This window comes from Somniosus microcephalus, chromosome 32, assembly GCF_052327205.1.
Source record: "Somniosus microcephalus isolate GS21.2 chromosome 32, FLI_Smic_1.0, whole genome shotgun sequence".
Taxonomy (NCBI): domain Eukaryota; kingdom Metazoa; phylum Chordata; class Chondrichthyes; order Squaliformes; family Somniosidae; genus Somniosus; species Somniosus microcephalus.
The window spans coordinates 32,957,821-32,983,281 of NC_141018.1; the positions used below are offsets into that span (position 1 = coordinate 32,957,821).

The 25,461-nt window shown below is 50.9% G+C and overlaps 1 protein-coding gene across 4 annotated transcripts in view; it reads left to right on the forward strand.

The window, feature by feature from the left end:
- The window catches only part of pstpip1a (proline-serine-threonine phosphatase interacting protein 1a), a 111,984-nt gene that overhangs the window by 54,641 nt on the left and 31,882 nt on the right, over positions 1-25,461 (forward strand). For all 4 annotated transcript variants that reach the window (XM_085972330.1, XM_085972329.1, XM_085972332.1 and 1 more), the window contains exons 4-7: positions 6,597-6,631; positions 9,407-9,513; positions 18,969-19,031; positions 20,721-20,819. In XM_085972330.1, the coding sequence (XP_085828456.1) occupies positions 6,597-6,631; positions 9,407-9,513; positions 18,969-19,031; positions 20,721-20,819 (304 nt within the window). The remainder of the gene's footprint in view (positions 1-6,596; positions 6,632-9,406; positions 9,514-18,968; positions 19,032-20,720; positions 20,820-25,461) is intronic.

A 25,461-nucleotide genomic window follows, 5' to 3' on the forward strand; every position in this document is an offset into this window, starting at 1 on the left:
CCCCCCTCTCTCTTCCCCCCCCTCTCTCTCTCTTCCCCCCCCTCTCTCTCTTCCCCCCCCCTCTCTCTTCCCCCCCTCTCTCTCTTCCCCCCCTCTCTCTCTTCCCCCCCCTCTCTCTTCCCCCCCTCTCTCTTCCCCCCCTCTCTCTCTTCCCCCCCTCTCTCTCTTCCCCCCCTCTCTCTCTTCCCCCCCTCTCTCTCTTCCCCCCCTCTCTCTCTCTTCCCCCCCCCTCTCTCTTCCCCCCCTCTCTCTTCCCCCCCTCTCTCTCTTCCCCCCCCTCTCTCTTCCCCCCCCTCTCTCTTCCCCCCCCCCTCTCTCTTCCCCCCCTCTCTCTCTTCCCCCCCCTCTCTCTCTTCCCCCCCTCTCTCTCTTCCCCCCCTCTCTCTCTTCCCCCCTCTCTCTCTTCCCCCCCTCTCTCTCTTCCCCCCCTCTCTCTCTTCCCCCCCCTCTCTCTCTTCCCCCCCCTCTCTCTCTTCCCCCCCTCTCTCTCTCTTCCCCCCCTCTCTCTCTCTTCCCCCCCCTCTCTCTCTCTTCCCCCCTCTCTCTCTCTTCCCCCCCTCTCTCTCTCTTCCCCCCCCTCTCTCTCTTCCCCCCCCCTCTCTCTTCCCCCCCTCTCTCTCTCTTCCCCCCCCTCTCTCTCTCTTCCCCCCCCTCTCTCTCTTCCCCCCCCTCTCTCTTCCCCCCCTCTCTCTCTCTTCCCCCCTCTCTCTCTCTTCCCCCCCTCTCTCTCTCTTCCCCCCCCCCTCTCTCTTCCCCCCCTCTCTCTCTCTCTTCCCCCCCCCTCTCTCTCTTCCCCCCTCTCTCTCTTCCCCCCTCTCTCTCTCTTCCCCCCCTCTCTCTCTCTTCCCCCCCCCTCTCTCTCTTCCCCCCCCTCTCTCTCTTCCCCCCTCTCTCTCGCTTCCCCCCCTCTCTCGCTTCCCCCCTCTCTCTCTCTTCCCCCCCCTCTCTCTCTCTTCCCCCCCCCCTCTCTCTCTTCCCCCCCCTCTCTCTCTTCCCCCCCCTCTCTCGCTTCCCCCCCTCTCTCGCTTCCCCCCCTCTCTCGCTTCCCCCCCTCTCTCGCTTCCCCCCCTCTCTCTCTTCCCCCCCCTCTCTCTCTTCCCCCCCCTCTCTCTCTCTTCCCCCCCTCTCTCTCTCTTCCCCCCCTCTCTCTCTTCCCCCCCTCTCTCTCTTCCCCCCCTCTCTCTCTCTTCCCCCCCTCTCTCTCTCTTCCCCCCCTCTCTCTCTCTTCCCCCTCTCTCTCTCTTCCCCCTCTCTCTCTCTTCCCCCCTCTCTCTCTTCCCCCCCTCTCTCTCTCTTCCCCCCCTCTCTCTCTCTTCCCCCCCTCTCTCTCTCTTCCCCCCCCTCTCTCTCTTCCCCCCCCTCTCTCTCTCTTCCCCCCCCCTCTCTCTCTCTTCCCCCCCCTCTCTCTCTTCCCCCCCTCTCTCTCTTCCCCCCTCTCTCTCTTCCCCCCCTCTCTCTCTCTTCCCCCCCCTCTCTCTTCCCCCCCCTCTCTCTTCCCCCCCCTCTCTCTTCCCCCCCCTCTCTCTTCCCCCCCTCTCTCTCTTCCCCCCCCTCTCTCTCTTCCCCCCCTCTCTCTCTTCCCCCCCCTCTCTCTCTTCCCCCCCTCTCTCTCTTCCCCCCCTCTCTCTCTTCCCCCCTCTCTCTCTTCCCCCCCCCTCTCTCTTCCCCCCTCTCTCTCTCTTCCCCCCTCTCTCTCTCTCTCTCTCTTCCCCCCCTCTCTCTCTCTCTCTCTTCCCCCCCCCCCTCTCTCTCTTCCCCCCCTCTCTCTTCCCCCCCCTCTCTCTCTCTTCCCCCCCCCTCTCTCTCTCTCTCTTCCCCCCCTCTCTCTCTCTTCCCCCCCCCCTCTCTCTCTTCCCCCCCCTCTCTCTCTTCCCCCCCCTCTCTCTCTTCCCCCCCCTCTCTCTTCCCCCCTCTCTCTCTCTTCCCCCCTCTCTCTCTCTCTCTCTCTCTTCCCCCCCTCTCTCTCTCTCTCTCTTCCCCCCCCCTCTCTCTCTCTTCCCCCCCCCTCTCTCTTCCCCCCCCCTCTCTCTCTTCCCCCCCCTCTCTCTCTTCCCCCCCCCTCTCTCTTCCCCCCTCTCTCTCTCTTCCCCCCTCTCTCTCTCTCTCTCTCTTCCCCCCCTCTCTCTCTCTCTCTCTTCCCCCCCCCTCTCTCTCTCTTCCCCCCCCCTCTCTCTTCCCCCCCCCTCTCTCTCTCTTCCCCCCCCCTCTCTCTCTCTCTCTTCCCCCCCCTCTCTCTCTCTTCCCCCCCCCCTCTCTCTCTCTTCCCCCCCTCTCTCTCTCTTCCCCCCCTCTCTCTCTCTTCCCCCCCTCTCTCTCTCTTCCCCCCTCTCTCTCTTCCCCCCCTCTCTCTCTCTTCCCCCCCCCCTCTCTCTCTCTTCCCCCCCTCCCTCTCTCTTCCCCCCCCCTCCCTCTCTCTTCCCCCCCTCTCTCTCTCTCTCTCTTCCCCCCTCTCTCTCTCTCTTCCCCCCCCTCTCTCTCTCTCTTCCCCCCTCTCTCTCTCTCTTCCCCCCCTCTCTCTCTTCCCCCCCTCTCTCTCTTCCCCCCCCCCTCTCTCTCTCTTCCCCCCCCCTCTCTCTCTCTCTCCCCCCCCTCTCTCTCTTCCCCTCTCTCTCTCTTCCCCTCTCTCTCTCTTCCCCCCTCTCTCTCTTCCCCCCTCTCTCTCTTCCCCCTCTCTCTTCCCCCCCTCTCTTCCCCTCTCTCTCTCTCTTCCCCCCCCTCTCTCTCTCTTCCCCCCCTCTCTCTCTCTTTCCCCCCCTCTCTCTCTCTTCCCCCCCCCCCTCTCTCTCTTCCCCCCCCTCTCTCTCTCTTCCCCCCCCTCTCTCTCTCTTCCCCCCCTCTCTCTCTCTCTTCCCCCTCTCTGTCTTCCCCCCCCTCTCTGTCTTCCTCTTGCTCTCTCTCTCGCGCCCTCTTCCCCCCCCCCTCTTTCCCCCCCCCCCCTCTTCCCCCCCCCCTCTTCCCCCCCTCTCTCTCTCTCTCTCTCTCTCTCTCCCTTGCCCGAGCCCTCATCTCTCTCCCCCCTCTCCCTCTCCCCTGCCCGGGCCTCGGCACCTGGATGACCACGTTCCCTCGGCCGTCACCCTGATGCCATTGGCCGAGGCGAACGCCTGCAAAGACATGGCCCAGCCGATTCCAGCGCCCCGGTCAGCTCGAGGTCCGCAGCCGCTGTTCGGCCGCAGGCCACAAAGCACCCGAGGCCGGCGATGGCTGCACGGAGCTCCGTGCCGCTCCACGCACCGACATGGCCCCGCCCTCCCGAGCTGGCTTGAAGAGCGCCGATTGCGGCTGTGAGAGACGGCCGGCAGGCCCGGTTGCCGGGGTAACCCTTCCCGCTCTCCAAGCCCCGCCCGAGATCAGCACTCCCGAGAGCCCCCCCTCAGCCGAGCGGGGAACAGAGAGAGACGCCGCGTCTCCGCTGCTCCTGCTGCGCGCGCGTCCTTTACTAAGGTAGCGGCGCTTGGCTGAGGCCCGCCCCTCCAGCCTTCACAAAGATGGCGGCGATCGGGGGCCGCTCGTTGTTTGGGGCCGGGAGGTGCCTAGCTCGGGCGTGGGTGCGGAGGAGAGGCCGAGGCTTCGAGGCCTACCTGGAAAAACGGGGAAAGGTAGGAAAATTAATGAGATTAGATGAAAGATTTAGAAAGTAATTAACTTTTTTTTAAAACAATGTGTTTTAAAAGCAACGTTTTTTTGAAAGACGCAGAAAGCGGGAAAAAGAAAGGAAAAGTTTGGAATCAAGATGGCGGCGACTCACCTCGGTTCAGAACGATAAGGCCCGCCCACACACGCACCGATTGGTCGACCGTCAGGTCACCAAAGCGTAGGATTGGTCAATCGTCCCGTCACTCGACCGTAGGAGGGCCCGGCCGCACGCGCCAGCAACCCGGCGTACGATTGGTCGACCTCGAGGTCACTCTGTCGCTAATGAGCGGATAATGAGATGCTAATGAGCGGAATGTTGAACGTTTTTCGGATACCGCGGGTGCGATTTTCGGCCGGCCGAAACGTAAATACGCTTACGACTGTTTCGGAACGGTAAGCTTTCTTTCGACGTAACGCACGCGTAGGTACGCCCTATAACTTTCGAGCGCATAGCCGGACAGACGCACACATGAGGATAGACAGACAGACAGAAAGAAGTATCCGTTTATATATATATATATGATAGATAAAACAGCTTTTTTAGCACCACTGTTTATTGTGGATTGTTGACACACTCTTGGAATTTAGAACAGGGGTCCCCAGTGGTGCATCAATATTTTGGAGGGACCCCTGGGAGAAGTTCAGTATTCGGAGGGGGATGACTCTCTACTTTTGGAAAACTACTGGACTGGAGCCAGCAGGGAAGCAAATGTGGCCAAGAGATGAAAAGTTTAAAAATAAGGAAGCTCTGCAGGATCTGGCTGCAAGCCAATGTTTCCGAATGACACTACTTCCACTTTAATCAAAAAAAAAATTCTGTTAAACCAGCTATCTGTCCCTCTGCTCCAGCAGAATGATTAATTAACTCTCCTATTGATAACCGAGGCTAAAATGATTCAAGCATCATTATTCCTTTTTAATGCTTTGGATTTTCTTAAATCAGAATTCAAAACCAGCACAGTTGTGGTGCTCCAATACACGATATCTGGCCATGGCTGTAGGGTAAAACTCCCTTTTTATAATCGCCAATCAACATGCCTTGAGCCTAATTAGACAATAAAAAGCAACCCTGACTGCACCAAAGTTGATTGATTTCCCCCCCCCCCCCCCCCCCCCCAATCCAATCATCCTTCTGGTTTCTCAAAGAAAATGTTGCTTCAATTGGTGCAATATTGTCCACTAGGCCATGGGTTTGGGCTGCCCAAAACTAATTTAATTTAGAACCCTATAGCCATCAGTGAGGGAGAAATGTCATCCCCGTCCCAGAGGGGTCACAAGATGGGTTCAGATGAAGGGACTTCCGCCCATCTGATCTCGCCCTTCTGGAACACCAAGCATCTCCTATTCCAGCTTAATGTCCACTGGAACCGGTAGCTAGGATCTCGCCTTAACATCTCCTCTGAAATCAAATCAACTTTTATTGTTATTGTTAGTGCACAAGTGCAGTACAACGAAATGTAGGCTTGCGGCTCCCGAGAGTGTACATTTAGATTAAGACATTTAAACATTCAACATACATTTGGCTTGTAATACATTAACATAAACATAACCATAATAAAGTGCATTGGCAGATGTGCAGGCTTTAGAGTTTATTTGTGGAGTTCAGTAGGATGACAGCCCTGGGAAAGAAGCTGTTCCTAAATCTGGTCGTACGGGTGCGAATGCATCTGTAGCGTCTCCCAGATGGCAGGAGGGCGAACAGACTGTGGCTGGGGTGGGTAGGGTCTTTGATGATGGACCGTGACCTCCGTAAACAGCGTTTCTGGTATATGTGCTCTCTGGTCGGTAGCCGGGTGCCGGTAATGCGTTGGGCAGTTTTGACTACCCGCTGCAGGGCTTTCCGGTCATAGTAGCTACAGCTGCCATACCATACTGTGATACAGTTCGTCAGGATGCTCTCTATTGTGCAGCGGTAAAAGTTAGAGAGGATCAGGGGTGACAGGTTACATCCCTTCAGCCTCCTTAGGAAATATAGGCGCTGCTGGGCCTTCTTCACCAGAGAGGAGGTATTGAGGGACCAGGAGAGGTCTTCTGTGATGTGGACTCCGAGGAACTTAAAGCTGTCCACCCTTTCCACCACAGCCCCATTGATGTGGATGGGGGTGTGACTTCTGCCTTTAGACTTCCTGAAGTCCACAATGATTTCTTTGGTTTTCTTGATGTTAAGGGCCAGGTTGTTATCGGCGCACCACTTCACGAGATGCTGGACCTCCTCCCTGTAGACTGACTCATCGTTGTTGGTGATCTGGCCTACTACCGTGGTATCATCCGCAAACTTGATGATGGTGTTGGAACCATGAACAGCCAGACAGTCATGGGTGAAGAGGGAGTAGAGGAGGGGGCGCAGCACACATCCTTCTGGGGCCCCCGTGTTCAGGGTCAGAGGGGGGAGGTGTGGTTACCTAATTTGACAGACTGGGGTCTGTTTGTTAGGAAGTCCAGGGTCCAGTTGCAGAGGGAAGTGTTCAGGCCAAGAGTTTGGAGTTTGGTGGCCAGCTTGTTGGGGACAATAGTGTTGAATGCTGAGCTGTAGTCTATGAACAGCATTCTGATGTAGGTCTCTTTACCATCTAGGTGATTCAGTGCCGAGTGTAGAGCAGTTGTGATTGCATTTCCAACAATGCAGCAGTACCTCGGCCCTGCACCCAAGTGTGAACTTCGATTGATGTGCTCAGGTCCTGGTGTAGGGTTTAAACCCCCCCCCCCCCCCACCACCAAGCTTGCAACCCGGAGTAGAGTGTTACCAACTGAGGGAATCTTGCATTACAAAGTTGTATTAAATATGCCGCATGGACTATGTTTAATCTCCATGTTCCTAGTTCCCAAAAAGAGAAATTCCCTGTAAGGGAAAAAGGTTACCTTTTTATTGGGGGAAAAAGTAGAGAATTTTATGGTAAAGTCCTGAAAAAACTTGCTAAATACGTCCATTTAATTGATGTCTACTCTGGTTTCTTTTTCAGTACTCTGCGAATAGCCTTTGACAGCCTAAAGCAACGTAAGTAACAGATATTTAACTCTGTTTGTCATATACAACTAATCCATATTAAGGGATTCTCCTGATGGTACATGTAAATCATAAATAAAAAAGTACTTGGATTTATGTAACACAGCATCTCAAAACAGATTACTTTGGGACTGCAGGGATTGTTGTGATGATGGCAAACGGAAAGCGGAAAGCATCCAGTTAAAATTTTCTTAGTTGAGCAAGGAGTGCTGGCCACAATGTTGTACCTGAAATAGTGCCATGCGATCTTTAACACCCATCTGAACAGACAGGTGGGACATCAGTTTAACATCTTATCTGAAGAATGGCACTTCCCAATGAATGCAGCACTACCTCAATATTGCATTGGCGTCTTGAACCCACAACCTTCTGACCCAGAAGCAAGCGAGCGATCAAGTAAGCCAAGCTGCACCATAGTGTGTGATATTGGTCCTTACAAACCAGAAGTTCACACATTTGGTTTGTCGTCTGTGTATTTAATTAGCTTGCCTCAGCCAAGGGATGTAGTTGAGATGCTACATCACAACTACATCCCTCTGACTGGTTCCTGGGATGGGGGGTATTGTCCTATGAGGAGAGATTGAGTAGACTAGGCCTATATTCTCAAGTTTAGAAGAATGAGAGGTGATCTTATTGGGGGGGAAAAATACAAAATTCTTACAAGGCTTGACAGGGTAGATGCAGGGAGGATGTTTCCCCCTGGCTGGCGAGTCTAGAATCGGGGGTCATAGTCTCGGAATAAGGGGTCGGCCATTTAGGACTGAGATGAGGAGAAATTTCTTCACTCAAAGGGTGGTGAATCTTTGGAATTCTCTACCCCAGAGGGCTGTGGAGGCTCGGTCGTTGAGCATATTCAAGACGGAGATCGATAGATTTTTGAATATTAAGGGATATGGGGATAGTGCAGGAAAGTGGAGATGATGTAGAAAATCAGCCATGATCTTATTGAATGGCGGGGCAGGCTCGAGGGGCCGAATGGCCGACTCCTGCTCCTATTTCTTATGCGAATAATCTCCAAATCCTTGCAGTTCCGAAGACATATCACAGTGCACAGCTCGAACAGGTTACGGATATCATCTGAACCTTTGAGACTAAAATAAGAACAGAGATTTTAGGAACTGGAAAAGGCTCCAACAGGTCCATCTCTCTTTTTCAGTAGATCTCAAACCCACTTTCCTCGATCCCTTTTCTCTCAAAATACATCTAATTCTGAACCCCGTTATACTGTCTGCTTTAATGACCTTTGCCAGTAACCACCAACAATTTTATTGTCCATTTTTGTGAAAGCCAGATTCTAACCAGCTTTGCTGTTGCCCCTAATTTTTAACCTTGAGCCCTCTGGCTGAAATTAAAGTGTTTTCCCACTCTTAATATTATCAGTGGTCACTTTTTTTTTTACCCCTCATTTTCAAATTTTTCCCTTAACTTTCTGTCAGTGGGGTCAAGGAGGCTTCTCCTAATGGAGATTTGGAACCAAGTCAACCCTCTGTGGTAGACTCTGATCCAATAGCTGGAACAGGCAGGTCTGCATTACTTCAGGGCATTGTCTGATTCACTAATGAAACCTGGAGTGCTAGACCTCTCTAGAGGTTGGGATTTTTCCAATCTGCTCCAAATAACACACTTTTTAAGGATTTGCTCGAGTACGTAGAGTGGTCCTAGCTGGATAAGCAGCTATTCAACTGTGGCAAAGAGTCCCAAACCTGCCGGTCAGATTCACACGTGCTGTTCTCGCCCAGATGTCACTGGACAGCAGTGAGGGGCAGGAACCCCGGCTGCCTAAGTGAGGGGCACTGAGGCCAACTGCAGCACAGCAACTGCTGCCCTGGCTAAATTCAAAACATAAGAATTAGGAGCAGGAGTCGGCCATTCGGCCCCTCGAGCCTGCTCCGCCATTCAATAAGATCATGGCTGATCTTCTACCTCATCACCACTTTCCTGCACTATCCCCATATCCCTTGACTCCCCTAATATTCAAATCAATCTATCGATCTCCGTCTTGAATATACTCAATGACTGAGTCTCCACAGCCCTCTGGGGTAAAGAATTCCAAAGATTCACCGCCCTCTGAGTGAAGAAATTTCTCCTCATCTCAGTCCTAAATGGCCGACCCCTTATTCTGAGACTGTGACCCCTGGTTCTAAACTCCCCAGCCAGGGGAAACATCCTCCCTGCATCTACCATGTCAAGCCCTGTAAGAATACTGTATGTTTCAATGAGATCACCTCATTCTTCTAAACTCTAGAGAATATAGGCCTAGATTATTCAATCTCTCCTCATAGGACAATTTCCGCCTCCCCCCCCGCCCCCACCCCTCCCCGCCCCCCAGGAACCAGTCTAGAGAACCTTTGTTGCACTTCCTCTATGGCAAGTATATCCTTCCTTAGGTAAGGAGACCAAAACTGTCCACAATACTCCAGGTGTGGTCTCACCAGGGCCCTATATAATTGCAGTAAGACGTCTTTACTCTTATACTCAAATCCTCTTGTAATAAAGGCCAACAGACCAGGGATCAAACTTGGGCCCTTGTGTTCTGTGGTTCAGTTTGACACTGGACTTTACCACTGAAGCACCAAATACCATCTCCATGAGAGCACACGCACACCATCTGCTGCCCACTCGCACGGAAGAAACCACTAAGATAAGAGTTTTTTATTTCCTATATTTTCTTTTTGAGGAGGTGAATTATGGGGTAGGTAACCTATCAATGTGGCAGAAATGTACTTGGACAGACTAGATTACACACTGTGCTTTTGGCTATTTCAGAAATGGAAAACATAGGAAACCTACACATTCAGCTGGCGGGCATGTTAAAAGAGGAGGTAAAACGCCTGGAAGATTTCAGGGAGAGGCAGAAGGAGACTAGGAAGAAGGTAAGAATGATGAGTGGGTGATTTAATTTCGAGACTACACAACATTACTTTTTAATACAAAAGCAAAATACTGCGGATGCTGGAAATCTGAAATGAAGAGAAAATGCTGGAAATACTCCGCAGGTCAGGCAGCGTCTGTGGAGAGAGAAAGAGTTAACATTTCACGTCGATGACCCTTCGTCCGAACTGGAAAAAGTTAGAGATGTAACAGGTTTTAAGCAAGTGCAGGGCCAGGGAAAGGGGAAGAGGAAGAGGGGAGGAAACAACAAAAGGGAAGGTCTGATGGGGTGGAAGGCAGGAGAGATTAACTAGAAACATAGAAGATAGGAGCAGGAGTAGGCCATTCGGCCCCTCGAGCCTGCTCCGCCATTCAATGAGATCATGGCTGATCATCCAAATTCAGTACCCTGTCCCTGCTTTCTCCCCATATCCCTTGATCCCTTTAGCCTTAAGAAATATATCTAACTCCTTCTTGAATATATTTAATGAATTGGCCTCAACTGCCCCTGCACTTGCTTAAAATCTGTTAATCTCTTACTTTTTCTAGTCCTGACGAAAGGTCATCGACCTGAAACATTAAAGATGCTGCCTGACCTGCTGAATATTTGCAGCATTTCCTGTCCTTACTACCCTAATGTCAGTGGGAATTGCACTGTGCTTGTGTAGAGTGTGACCCGTTTAATGTTGACGGGTGGTGCTATTTTGGAACTTTAAAAAAAAAACCTCACTTGTTCCAAGTATTGCATGATTTTTTTTTTAGATCTGTGCTGTCCTTCCTCAAAGCAACATTTGCAAATATTTATTTAAATTTCTGTTGGTCAGTGCAATGGGGGAAGAAACTGAACTGTACTGCACAATGAGTCTCTGTTCTTGTAGGAAAGTAACATTTGTAAAGCCATTAAGTTTCACATTGTGCAAAAGTTAACCTTTTGAGGCCTGAAGCAGTGTTTGTATTGAACGCCTGACCTATTTAGGAGTGGTGAAAGTTGGAGCCAGTTTTTCTGCAGTACTGGGACTGTGTCTTAATTCTACTTTTCTCTATTTTCACATTTTTCTTTTGGCTTTTAACCCAGCCTCTCCTAAAGGCACCGTCTCCTGCTGGGATTCAGTTCCGCAGGCTTTAATGATCTTGTGATAGCTTTCCTAAAACAGCCCCAAGACGGGCGGGGGGGGGGGGCGGTGTCCACGGCCCATTCAGGAGGGCAGCTGAGCTGAGCCTGATCCAGTGCTTCCTGGGCACGGACACGCACATTTCTGGGCTTGTCAACGATGAATGGCCCCTTGGCCGAGGGGACCGGCACCCATTGGGACTCCAGCGCGAGTGCAGCACCTCCAAGAAAGGACGCAAGAAGATTGTGTGGAAGAGAAAAATAAAATGTACCCAGTTGGAAAATGATTGCAACAAATTTGGTAACTTGCACGCGAGAAGGAAACCTTGCCGGATTTTGCAAGCAACTGAGGATATTCCAGTATTTGGAGTGTGTGTAAGAGGTTCGTGTGGAAACCACACGGGAACTAAAACGGGTATGGAGTCCGTATGTACTATGGTATCTAATCTGCCTGGTCCGTTCTGTCAAAGGACAGAACGAAGAATGTTGCTTCTGCATTGCTATAAATATAAAAAAGAAAGAAAAAGCCTTGCATTTCTATAGCGCCTTTCACGACCACCGGACGTCTCAAAGCGCTAGCCAGCCAATGAAGTACTTTTTGAAGTGGAATCACTATTGTAATGTGGGAAAAGTGGCAGCTAATTTGCGCACAGCAAGGCCCCACAAACAGCAGTGTGATAATGACCAGATAATCCTGTGTTTATGTTGGTTGAGGGATAAATATTGGCCAAGACACCAGGGAAAACTCCCCTGCTCTTCTTCAAAATAGTGCCATGGGATCTTTTACGTGCACCTGAGAGCAGACAGGGCCTCATCCGAAAGACCGCACATCCAACAGTGCAGCATTCCCTCAGCACTGCACTGGAGTGTCAGCCTAGCTTTAGGGAACATCGGGTCTAATGAGAGGGAGGAACTGAAAGAAATCAGTATTTGTAGGGAAATGGTGTTAAGGAAATTGATGGGACTGAAGGCCGATAAATCCCCAGGGCCTGATAATCTACATCCTAGGGTACTTAAGGAAGTGGCCCTAGAAATAGTCGATGCATTGCTGGTCGTCATCCAACATTCGATAGACTCTGGAACTGTACCCATGGATTGGAGGGTAGCTAATGTTACCCCACTATTCAAAAAAGGTGGTAGAGAGAAAACGGGGAATTATAGACCGGTAAGCCTGACATCGGTAGTGGGGAAAATGCTGGAGTCCATTATAAAAGATGTAATAGCTGATCACTTGGAAAACAGTGACAGGATCAGACAAAGTCAACATGGATTTACAAAAGGTAAATCGTGCTTGACTAATCTACTGGAATTTTTTGAGGATGTAACTGGTAGAATAGATAAAGGAGAACCAGTGGATGTGGTGTATTTGGACTTTCAGAAGGCTTTCGATAAGGTCCCACATAAGAGATTAGCGTGTAAAGTTAAGGCACATGGGATTGGGGGCAAGGTATTGACTTGGATAGAGAACTGGTTGGCAGACAGAAAGCAAAGAGTTGGAATAAATAGGTCTTTTTCCGAGTTGTGGGCAGTGACTGGTGGGGTACAGCAGGGATCGGTCCTAGGACCCCAGCTATTCACAATATATATTAATGATCTAGACGAGGGAATTGGATGTAATATCTCCAAGTTTGCAGACAACACAAAGCTGGGTGGGAGTATGTGCTATGAGGAGGGTGCCGAGAAACTCCAGTATGATTTGGACAGGTTGGGTGATTGGGCAGAAGCATGGCAGATGCAATATAATGTGGATAAATGTGAGGTTATCCACTTTGGTGTCAAAAACAGGAAGGCAGATTATTATCTGAATGGCAATAGATTGAGAGAAGGGGAAGTGCAACGAGACCTGGGTGTCCTTGTGCACCAGTCGCTGAAGGTAAGTATGCAGGTGCAGCAGGCGGTTAAGAAGGCAAATGGTATGTTGGCCTTCGTAGCAAGAGGGTTTGAGTACAGGAACAAGGATGTCTTGATGCAGTTGTACAGGGCCTTGGTGCGACCACACCTGAAGTATTGTGTGCAGTTTTGGTCACCTTATCTGAGGAAGGATGTTCTTGCCATGGAGGGAGTTCAGCGAAGATTCACCAGGCTGATACCTGGGATGGCAGGAATGACGTATGAGGAGAGATTGGGTCAATTGGGCTTATACTCGCTGGAGTTTAGAAGAATGAGGGGATCGCATTGAAACTTATAAAATACTAACAGGACTAGATAGACTGGATGCAGGAAGGATGTTCCCGATGGCCGGGGGAGTCCAGAACCAGGGGTCACAGTCTAAGGATAAGGGGTAAGCCATTTAGGACAGAGATGAGGAGGAATTTCTTCACCCAGAGACTGGTGAACCTGTGGAATTCTCTACCACAGAAGGCAGTAGAGGCCAATTCATTAAATATATTCAAGAAGGAGTTAGATATATTTCTTAAGGCTAAAGGGATCAAGGGATATGGAGAGAAGGCAGGGACAGGGTACTGAATTTGGATGATCAGCCACGATCGCATTGAATGGCGGAGCAGGCTCGAGCGGCCGAATGGCCTACTCCTGCTCCTATCTTCTATGTTTTACGTGCTGAAGTCCCTGGAGTGGGACTCGAACCCACCGCCTTCTGAGTCAGAGGCGAGTGTGCTACCAACTGAGCCACAGCTGACATAAGGTTGTGGTAGGAGTATGATTTGGGGTGGGTCTGGTTGGCGGCTCTTGAATGCTTTAGTACCCAGTTAATCTGCAATTGGTGGACACCAGAACTATCCGCTGCACCCAGTTAAGGTTCAGAACCTGTCTGTTAGCAGCAGTTGTTTCAGAAAATGCTTTCCACTCCCTCTAAAGATCACTACTGGGCAAGCTTGAAAATGATCTCTTGTTTTAGAAAGGTCCTTGACATTCACTTTGTTTTAGGGTGCATTCACACTGCATCAGTTGCTGTGAAGTGGCTTTTACTTCAGAGACAGTAAAGCTGCAGTATAACTTTCGAGCAGGGGGTCCAATCCAACTTTGGTGAGACCATCTGGAGGAGACAATCTCGCACCATTTTGGTTTTGACGCCACACTGTATGTAACGCCATTGCTTTGTTAAACCTGGTTTCCAAAGTGTTTGGGGACAGGAGGAGGAGGAGGGTCCTCAACCATCCTGAACCGTTTGTAAAAGTACTTGGGGTGGATTTCAATATTTATGGAGCGCAAAGAATCTTTCACGCACTGATTTAAATGGGAACGGCTGGGGGAGAAACTCTGCATACACCTACTCCTTCATCCTAAAAATAACCAATAACCAGGTTTGGTAGGCAGTTTGTATGTGCACTCGCTGACATGAAATTCAAGTAGAACCCGGGGCGTTTAGATTTAAAATTAAAATTTGCATTCCAACAGGAATTTTAGCCGACTTTTAAAAGGGAAAGGACCGCATGGTCATTTAAAAAAAAATTACCAGTTCGGTTTCTGTTAGACTCGGCAGGTGCAACAGAAGATCACTTACTGGTTTTCTCATTCTCTGAGACCTCTTGAATGGGGCACGGTGAAGAACATGGACGCTGGCGGTGTGAAGCTGAAGGCACATGCCTAACACATACATGATTGGATTGTCCAAGAATCATGGCATCCTGCCGAGAGATGACTGAGTTTGGTTCTCTGTTTATCGTAGTAAAGATCCACCTCGGCTACCAAAGGTTTTGATTGAGATTCCTGATGTGCCTCAATTATTCCGAGATTCGAAGTTAGCAGAACAAAAGTAAGGCTTTTATTAACTCAGAACATAACACGTAAAATAGAGAGATGTCTTCCTTCAGGAGGCTGATGCCCGACTGAAGTTAGATTACAAAGGAGCCAGGTATGGGCGGAGCCCTGCACACAACCAGTTCCAGCACATTCCAATACATAATACATGAGGATTGGGGGAAGGGAAAAGACACAGAAAGCAGGCAGTTACAAGACACAGAAAACAGGCAGTGATGAATGGAATATATTTCATCACATTCACCCCTTCTATAGATTTAGTCTGTTCGGGGGTTTGATAGTCCTCTGCGACCGACGTGGCTGTTGTGGTGCCGCGGGTGTCGGCTGGGTGTCCCCGGTAGCCTCCTGGGTCTCTGCCGGGGGTGCCGCCGGGGTTGTTGAAGGGGTAGTTGGTGGGGGTGCCGTTGGTCGATGTTCTTCCGGGGGTGATGAAAGAATAGTGGGTGGGTAAGGGTTGCTGTGATCGTCGTCGCTGCTATTGCCGTGGTTGTTGTCGATGCCGGCTGGGGCGACGTCTTTTATGGACACGGTGTCCTCCCTTCCGTCGGCGTGCCGGACATATGCGTATTGGGGGTTGGCGTGGAGTAGGTGTACTGGCTCCACGAGAGGGTCCGTCTTGTGGCCCCTCACATGCCTTCGCACGAGTACCGGACCTGGGGTGGAGAGCCATGACGGCATGGATACGCCTGAGGTGGATTTCCGAGGAAAGACAAACATTCGTTCATGAGGCGTGGCATTAGTGGCCGTACACAATAGCGACCGTATCGAATGGAGCACATCCGAGAGGACTTCCTGCCAGCGGGAGATAGGGAGGCCCTTGGTCCTTAGGGCTAGAGTGACTGCTTTCCACACTGTCCCGTTCTCTCGCTCCACCTGGCCGTTACCCCGGGGGTTGTAGCTGGTGGTACGGCTCGTGGCGATCCCCTTGGACAGCATGTACTGGCGTAGCTCTTCACTCATGAAGGACGCCCCCCTATCTGTGTGGATATAGCTCGGCATACCGAACAGGCAGAACAGGCTGTTGAGGCATTTAATGACCGTGGCGCTGGTCATGTCTGGGCAGGGGAAGGCGAATGGGAAACGGGAGTATTCGTCCACAATGTTCAGGAAGTAAACATTGCGGTCAACGGACGGGAGGGGGCCCTTGAAATCTAAGCTGAGCCGCTCGAAGGGCCGTGTAGCTTTGATTAAGTGGGCTCTATCTGGGCGGTAGAACCGAGGCTTGCACTCAGCGCAAGTGCGGCAGTTCCTGGTCAGAGACCGAACTTCCTCAATCGAGTAGGGTAAGTTACGGGACTTTATGAAGTGGAACAGCCGCGTGACCCCTGGGTGGCAGAGGTCGTTGTGGAGGGTCTGTAGCCGATCCTCGGTGGCGCTGGCACACATCCCTCGTGAGAGGGCGTCAGGGGATTCGTTAAGGGCCCCTGGCCGGTAAATGATGTCGTACTTGAAAGTGGAGAGCTCGATCCGCCACCTAAGAATCTTATCATTTTTAATCTTCCCCCTCTGTTTATTGTTGAACATAAACGCTACCGACCGCTGGTCGGTAAGTAGGGTGAAGCGTTTGCCGGCTAGGTAGTGGCGCCAGTGGCGCACTGCCTCCACGATGGCTTGGGCCTCCTTTTCCATGGAGGAGTGTCTGATCTCGGGGCCTTGGAGGGTCCTCGAGAAGAAAGCTACGGGCCGCCCCGCCTGGTTGAGGGTGGCCGCCAAGGCGAAGTCGGACGCATCACTTTCCACTTGAAATGGAGTGTTCTCGTCCACTGCCTGTAGCGTGGCTCGCTCAATATCCTGCTTAATGCTTTTGAAGGCGGCGTGGGCCTCCGCAGAGAGCGGAAAAGAGGATGCTTTCAAGAGGGGGCGGGCTTTGTCGGAGTAGTTGGGGACCCATTGGGAATAGTAAGAAAATAACCCCAGGCACCTTTTCAGGGCTTTGGGAGTGTTGGGCAGGGGCAGCTCCCGTAGGGGGCGCAATCGGTCGGGGTCTGGTCCGATTTCCCCATTCTCCACCACGCTGCCCAGTATGCAGAGGCGCGTGGTGTTGAAAACGCACTTGTCCTCGTTATAGGTGAGGTTGAGTTTTTGTGCGGTTTTCAGGAACCTCTCGAGGTTCGAGTCGTGATCCTGCTGGTTGTGACCGCAGATGGTGACGTTGTCGAGGTAGGGGAAGGTTGCCTGCAAGTGGTGGTCATCGACCATGCGATCCATCTCCCTCTGAAAGACCGAGACCCCGTTCGTCACCCCAAAGGGGACTCTGAGGAATTGGTAGAGGCGTCCGTTCGCCTCGAAGGCGGTGTACGGGCGGTCCTCTGGTCTGATAGGGAGCTGGTGGTACGCTGACTTGAGGTCGATGGTGGAGAACACCCGGTATTGGGCGATTTGGTTCACCATTTCTGATATGCGGGGTAGCGGGTAGGCGTCTAGTAGGGTGTACCTGTTGATCGTTTGACTATAGTCGATCACCATCCGTTTCTTCTCGCTACCCCTTACCACTACCACTTGGGCGCGCCACGGGCTGTTGCTGTGTTCAATAATGCGCTCTTTCAGGAGCCTGTCTACCTCGGTCGCGATAAACCGCCTGTCCTCCCAGCTGTACCTCCTGCTTTTGGTCGCTATTGGCCGGCAGTTAGGGGTAAGGTTCGCGAATAGCGAAGGCGGCTTTACCTTCAGGGTAGCCAGACCGCACACTGTGAGGGGCGGCTGGGACCCACCGTACTTGAGCGTGATGCTTTGGTGGTTGCACTGGAAATCCAAACCCAAGATCACGCTCGCACATAGATTCTTCATGATTAATACTTTAAAATTATCATACACAGTTCCGTTAACGCACAATTGTACCGTGCAGTAACCCAGAATGGTCGATGTCTGGGTTTTATCGGCCATAGAGATGGTACCCTGAGCAGGGACCGCCTTTAGGGAGAGTTGTTGTGCCAGTTCAGGGTGGATAAAACTCTCTGTGCTTCCACTGTCAATTAAGCATTTAACCTGGCACCCATTTACCTCGATGTCCACCATTGATTTGGATAGCGGATGCGGCCTGGTCTGGTCCACTGTGACCGATGCCACTGTAGGGCCCTGATCGAGACAAGATGGCGTCCACGCTGTCTGCTCATAAGATGGCGGACCCCACGAGGTCGGGCAAGATGGCGTCCAAGATGGCCGCTCCCACGGCGCACACGCGGCGGTGGCGGGTTTTCCGGCGGTTGGTTTTCCGGCGGGGTTCCCTCTGCACACCTTCCCGAAGTGCCCCTTCTTACCGCACTTAAAGCAGGTGGTGCCTTTCGCCGGGCACAGGTTTCTGGTGTGCTTTGGCTGCCCGCAGAAGTAGCAGTTGGGTCCTTGACGCGTCGCGGCTGTCGTAGGGCTTCTGGGGGGAGAGCTGGGCCCCGCCGGTGTCGGGCTGCCGGGCGGGGAAGATGCCTTCCAAGATGGCGGCGCCCTCGGCGCACATGTGGCGGCGTGGGCGGCGCGGGCTGAAGAGTAGGCGTCCGAGTTTCTCTGGGCCATCTCCAGGGACCGCGCGGTGTCCGCAGCCTGTTTCAGGTCCAACTCCGTTTTTTCCAGCAGTCTTTGCCGGATGTGAGTGGAGCTGAGGCCTGTGATAAAGGCATCGCGAACAAGCTCGTCGGTGTACACTGTGGCTTTTACATCTCGGCACTTACAGTCCTTGCCAAGCTTTTTCAGGATGCTTAGGAACTCCTCCACCGATTCCCCAGGTCGCTGTGCGCGAGTAGCGAGTAGATGCCTAGCATACACCTCATTCGTAGGCTGCTGGTAATGCGCCTTTAAGGTGTTGCAGGCGGCCAGGTACGTATCGGCGTCTTGGATGAGGGGGTAAACCCGGTGGCTTACCCAATTCCGTAGCATTCCGAGTCTCATCTTCGCAGTGTCCGTAGCGTCTTTGACGGCTGCGGAATTGTCCAGGAAGAATTCCATACAGTCAAACCAATGTCCGAAGCGTGCTGATGCGTCCGGAGCATGTTGATCCAAATCCAAACGTTCGGGTTTCAGGAGTTGATCCATAGTGTTGAAAATTGAGTTAATAAAATTGATGTGCCTCAATTATTCCGAGACTCGAAGTTAGCAGAACAAAAGTAAGGCTTTTATTAACTCAGAACATAACACGTAAAACAGAGAGATGTCTTCCTTCAGGAGGCTGATGCCCGACTGAAGTTAGATTACAAAGGAGCCAGGTATGGGCGGAGCCCTGCACACAACCAGTTCCAGCACATTCCAATACATAATACATGAGGACTGGGGGAAGGGAAAAAACACAGAAAGCAGGCAGTTACAAGACACAGAAAACAGGCAGTGATGAATGGAATATATTTCATCACAATTCCTTTTGGATCTTCATCTTACAAGATGATTCTCTCTCTCTGTCTTGCTGTCTGTCTAATAGTGTTGGTTTGGTGAGGAATTAACCATTGTTATGCAGTGAAAGAATGTGCTGGTTTGATAAAGAGGACGGGTTCATATTAACCAGAGTCCTCGACTAATTTGTCTGGGTGGAGGGTCATTGCTTCTATTTAAGGTCAGTGTACTGATAAGGTGGCCTTTTTATATTTAAAAAAAAAAAAAAAAGTTTTACAAGCTGTACTAACATCGGCACATTTTTCTCAACAGTATGAGAGTGCCATGGACCGCGTTCAGAAGAGCAAGGTGGCATTATACAAGAAGACTCTCGACGTAAGCAAAGAATTGAGAGATTATTGACACACACCACACTGTCCAAGGCACCACCTATGGACAAACGCAAACTCAACATGCAGTTCATTTAGTGTGAGAGCCTTGCATTAAAAAAAGACACAGCATTTCAAGAAAATTACTCTGAAGTAATGACTCAATAGTAACTTTCAAAAGTGAATTGGATAAGTACTTGAAGGGGAGAAAATGACAGGGCTATGGGGAAAGTAGAGGAGTGGGACTAATTGGCTAGCTCTTTCAAAGAGCTGGCATGATGGGCCAAATGGCCACCTCCTGCACTGTAATAAAGTAAGTAACTCCTGTTCTCAATTTAAATAAAAAGTCTGGGAAGCTGGTAGTCCTATCTCGGCGTACCAGCCACCTTTTACGTTACCCAAGCAACCATTCTTTAACTTTGAACTCAACAGTGAGTGCCAGCAAGCTATTTGGTCACAGGAAACATCTTGGTTGGGTTTACATAAGAACATAAGAAATAAGAACAGGAGTCGGCCATAAGGCCCCTCGAGCCTGCTCCGCCATTCAATAAGATCATGGCTGATCATTGACCTCGACTCCACCTTCCCGCCCGATCTCCATAGCCCTTGATTCCCCTAGAGTCCAAAAATCTATCGATCTCAGCCTTGAATATACTCAACGACTAAGCATCCACAGCTCTCTGGGGCAGAGAATTCCAAAGATTCACAACCCTCTGAAGAAATTCCTCCTCATCTCAGTCTTAAATGGCCTACCCCTTATCCTGAGACTATGCCCCCTAGTTCTAGACACTCCAGCCAGGGGAAACAACATCTCGGCATCTACCCTGTCAATCCGCTTCAGAATCTTGTATGTTTCAATGAGATCACTTCTCATTCTTCTAAACTCGAGAGCATCGGCCCAATCTACACAATCTTTCATCATAGGACAACCCTCTCATCCTAGGAATCCATCTAGTGAACCTTCATTGCACCGCCTCAGAATCACAGAATCACAGAAACCCCACAGTGCAGATAGAGGCCATTTCGGCCCATCGAGCCTGCACCGACACATATCCCACCCGATCCCCGTAACCCCACGTATTTAATCCCCCTAACACTAAGGATCAATTTATCATAGCCAATCAACCTAACCTGCACATCTTGCCTCCTAGGCAAGTATATCCTTCCTGAGATAAGGAGACCAAAACTGTGCACAGTACTCCAGGTGTGGTCTCACCAAGGCCCTGTACAATTGGAGCAAGACTTCCTTACTCTTATACTCCAACCCCCCTTGCAATAAAGGCCAACCTGCCATTTGCCTTCCTTATTGCTTGCTGTACGTGCATGCTAGCTTTCTGTGTTTGATCCTGTCCTCCCCCAACAGTCTCATACGGGCACTTTCAGTGGAGATTGGTGGATAGCGATCAGGAATCTGAGCCTGGGTCTATTTCCTCCTCCTCTCCCTAAGCCAAGGGCGCTCGAGCCAACTGCAACACTTGAATCCCAACCAAACGATCAACTAATAGCACAGACCTGGGTCCATTCTGCTTGCGACTCGCTGGTTCAACTTGCTGAGCCGTTGGGTGGGGTGGGGTGGGGGGGGGACATGCCCCAGTATTAATATCAAACTGAATTACAGAACGGTATTTTCAGCCTCCCTGCTTACGCCAAGGGTTCTGATGTAGCGTCTCTTGATTTGTGCTGTGTAATTTTCTAGTCAAAGAAGTGCTACGAACAGAAGTGTAAAGAAGCAGACGAGACCGAGCAGAGCTCCGAACGTGCAAACGCCGCAGGAAATCAGAAGCAAATCGAAAAGGTACGAGTCACTGGAGAGAAATAAGGCCTTAATTTTCCTCCATTTTGTTTTTCCTTTTACATATTAATCCTTCTTCCTTCCATTTTCAGTGCTTGAATTAACTTCTCCTAAAATCTCTTCCTTTTCTCATTGTGTAATTTTATCCCAGTGTCTTTACCTGGTAGTTCTTTGTTTCGCTCTCCTGTTTTGGGGATTTTAATCCCATCCTGCTGGGTATCTTTACTCTGTTCTCTTCTGGCAACTGTGCTGTTTCCTCTTTGCCTATCTGCCTTTAGTCTTCTTTCACTTTGTTCACCTGCTCTGGTCGTCTCTCCCGCCATCCTCCTACTTGGAAGAAGAAAAGCACGTGGAAAAATCTAACCGAGGCGTTAATTAAAGGGACGATGCAGTTGCAACATGTATTACCCCGGTTTTCTCTCCTGAAGGTGCTGACTCTGTGTTGGCATATGGTACCATGGACACTGGCGGGACTGCGCTAGCTCACCTAGGTGGTCATTCTTTGTTTGAGCCTAAACAGTGACTTTTGTCAGGATTTTCTACTAAAAAGAAGAGGATCACAGCTGAGCCAGATCCTATCATCCGATGTTCACACGTTCCAGGGATCCTTTGCTGATTGGAACCCTGAGCTCAGCTCATTCAGCAGAGACCATGGATCGAACATGTGAATTGTTGGCCTGCATAATGCAGTAGCACACTTGGCCAAAGCGTAGCTGGATTAGTTCTTCCTTAATTGATGCATTTATAAAATAAACAAACATTCTGGGGGAGTGGAGAGTGCAGTGTATTGGTACGGTGTTGTTTCACCTCTGGTATAAGGTCTTGAATTCAGAGCAGATTTAATGAATCTCAATCTCTCTCTCTCCCTCTCTCATATATGTCTTTTAAGAGGTTGAAATTTCACTGGACTATTTTAAAATAAACAGGCAAATGACTTTTGGGGAAATGTCTAGATGCGAGAGTGGTAAATAATATAAATTTGGATTGTCCCAACCTGGTATAGTAGCCATTATAGACCCCTCAATCATGAGGGGGTCTAGACAGTAGATAGAGAGAAACTGTTCCCATTGACAAGGGTTGGGAACCAGAGGGCACTGATTTAAGGTGATTGGCAGAAGAACCAAAGGCGACATGAGGAAGAACTTTTTTACGCAGCGAGTGGTTAGGATCTGGAATGCACTGCCTGAAAGAGTGGTGGAGGCAGATTCAATCGTGGCTTTCAAAAGGGAATTGGATAAGTACCTGAAGGAAAGAAATTTGCAGGGCTACGGGGAAAGGGCGGGGGAGTGGGACTAGCTGAAGTGCTCTTGCAGAGAGCCGGCACAGGCTCGACGGGCCGAATGGCCGCCTCCTGTGCTGTAACCATTCTATGATTAGTCCAATGCACACAAGCACACATAAGTTAGCCTCACTAGCCAACAAAATTAACATGTATTTTGTATGAAATGAAATTATTGGGTGGGGGAAGAGAATGCAGTCAACTAGATAAAAAGGACTTGTTTAGCTGAATATTAAAAGAAGGCAGGGATTAATCTGTGCAGCCATGCAGTTTTAATACAAGCTCAAATCTACAGATTGTGTGGGGCACCAGAGGCCAGAGTCTCAAAAACTGTTAATGCATAAACCCCAGACATAACCACATCCAAGCACCATACCCTGGGGCTCTGGGTGTCTCTCTTTATATTAAACACTGTTTGTGTACAGACTTGCATCGCAGCCGGCCTGCCTTCCCTGTTCTTTGTGCACCATGAGCCTTTCAGTGCCATCTGGAAATGTTGATATTTTTAACCTGTAATCCTTGTGTAGTGCTGGTTTCAGCCCCCACAAAGATATATAAAGATGTCAGAGCTGGAGTCTGTGTTGCGAAGCACACAGCTGCCTTGTTGTAGAAGCGTTGTTGTGATTTCCCTTGGTGGCTCGGTTGGTATGTGCACTGCTCAGTTTGAACATGAGCCACAGACTTAAAAGCCCCAAACTCAATCCCTACCTCCCCCCCCCCCCCCCCCCAACCCCCCCCCCTCCGCCCCCCAGTCTGTCTTTGTTGGCTGATTCTTTTTCAGCTGGGCTGTCAATTGACCCTGATCAAGGAAGGAGAATAACTGGACAGAATGGGGGAAAAATTAAGTATCGCCCCGTTAGGGGCGTGATTATCGGCCGTGCGCAAAGTTTAGCGCCTGGCACTAATTATCGCCTCCGACAGCAAACTTGGCTTTTATCACCCCTGGAGGTGATTGGAGCGCTAAATCAGGCGCTTCACACTTGTCTTAAGGCCGAGGAGCGCTGGCGAAGCAAGGAAGGGCAAATCAAAATAAACCTGCAAAGTGCTGCTCAGTACCCAAAACTCCTTCACACAGCATTGAATCTCACACACACACACACACACACACACACACACACACACACACACACACACACAATGCGTGGTGCAAAAATGTCACCAAAAGAGGCAGGAAGTGGTCACCTTTTAAATAGCGCTCCCCTAGTCCCTTTCTGACAGCATAACCCTCCCCTCAACCTGTCGTTGCTAGCGGCAGGCGGTAAGGCAGGGGGCGCCACTCAATATCCGGGGCGTTGCGCACTCGACTGATGTCACGATCTGCCGGCGCAGGAGATCGTGGCGGTAGTGTTTAGCGCCGCCGCAAAAATGTCTAGTTAATTTCGCGAGCGGTGCAAACATCGCCGCGCCCGGGCGCTAGTTGCTTTGTGCCCTCAAGGCGCTAACAGGAGGCGCAAACAACTGAATTTTTCCCCCAATCTCTCTTTTTACCCCCCCCCCCTTGCTCCTGATTGCCATCCAGTGACTCCAGCAACGAAATGTGCTGGTATGGAATTTGGTGCTGAGAGCATGAGTGAACTTGGCTGTGCTGCCCCCTGCAGTTGGAAATTGAGAAAGCGGCTGGTGGAAATTGTGTTTTGTGGTAAACCACTGTATTGTATATTGCCACCTCTGGGTGGCGCTGTGTATGGAGGCATGCCTCAGCTGACTCCACCCACCACTGTGTGGGTTTCGTTCAGACTTGTTCAGTCACTCACGAAGAAGCATGGTCTCTTCTTAGCTAATAAAAGCCTTATTCATCTCTTCTTTCGACTCATCATCTCTTCTTCGACTCATCACCTTTTATGAAGTAATTGATAAGCGTATCAATTTTATTAGCTAAAAGTTAAATGGCGACACCTGAGGAGCAACAACAGCAACGGATACAGCAGACATTGCTGAGAGCCCTCAGACCACCACGCCTGGACCTCGACCCTCAAGATGTGGGTGCATCAGCCAAGTTTGAACACTGGCTGAGCTGCTTTGAATCCTTCCTCGCAATCTCACAGGTTACAGAGGAGGATCACAAACTGAAAATTTTGACCGCCCAGGTGAGCCATCAAGTATATATGCTAATCCGGGACTCTAATACGTACGTGGCGGCCCTCGAGCTACTAAAAGGGCAATATACGCGCCCAGTGAACACAATTTACGCCCGACACCTCTTGGGATCCCGCAGGCAGCAACCGGGAGAATCGGTAGGGGCATTTGCACGGGCGCTACTGGCACTCTGCAGAGACTGCGATTGTAAAGCGGTAACGGCTGTGGAGCACGCGCAGGGACTCGCCTTCGTCAGGGGCCTCCAGTCAGACCACACCCGGCAGAGACTGCTAGAAAGCAAGGAACCCGACCTGAAGACGGCCATTGCCCTTGCGCTCTCGTTAGAGGAGGCCCACCGAAACCTCGAGGCATACCCCCGTAACGGCGCCGAGACATGGCAATCGAAACCGTGGGACACGGGACCGCCGCCCCCGGCACCAACCGCTGCAGCGACCCAACCGAGACAGCAGCCTCCGGTAAGAACTGCTTCGATGCCCAGTAACCAGGCCCAAAAATGCTATTTCTGTGGCCAGTTAAAACATCCCAGAGCGCACTGCCCAGCTAAGACAGCTACCTGCTCGGGCTGCGGGAAGAAAGGCCATTACGCTAACGCCTGCAAGGGGAAGCCAGCCAGCAGCGCAGCGTGCGGGCCGTGGGAGCAGCCATCTTATCCGCCATTTTGTGTACCCCCGGCCGCATGGCATCCGCCGCCATCGTATCCAACGCACTCAACCGCCATTTCGTCACCGGAACCGACCACCGTCTCGGCGGATGACTATAGTGACTCACTAAGCCACATACTGGACTCCGTGACGCTGGATCAAGGCCACCCTCACCATCTATCCAGCTCCATGATGGATATCGCGGTAAACGGCCGCGCCACCAGTTGCCTGATCGACAGCGGGAGCACAGAGAGTTTCGTCCACCCCGACACGGTACGTAGCCACTCCCTCACGATTCTGCCAACGCACCATCGCATTTCTATGGCGTCCAAGTCCCAGTCAATGGACATCAGCGGCTACTGTGTGGTGACCCTGTCAGTAGGGGGCACTGAATATCAAAAATTTAAACTGCTAGTCCTGCCCCGTCTTTGCGCTGCCGTCCTGCTAGGGTTGGATTTTCAGTGCCACCTTAAGAGTGTCACACTAGCATACGGTGGACCCCTCCCCCCACTCAGTCTGCAACCAACAACTTTTAAATCGCCCGTTGCAAACCACCTGCAGCCTTTCCACATTAAAAGTCCCCCCCCCCTCCCCTGTTCGCTAACCTCACCCGCGACTGTAAACCCAT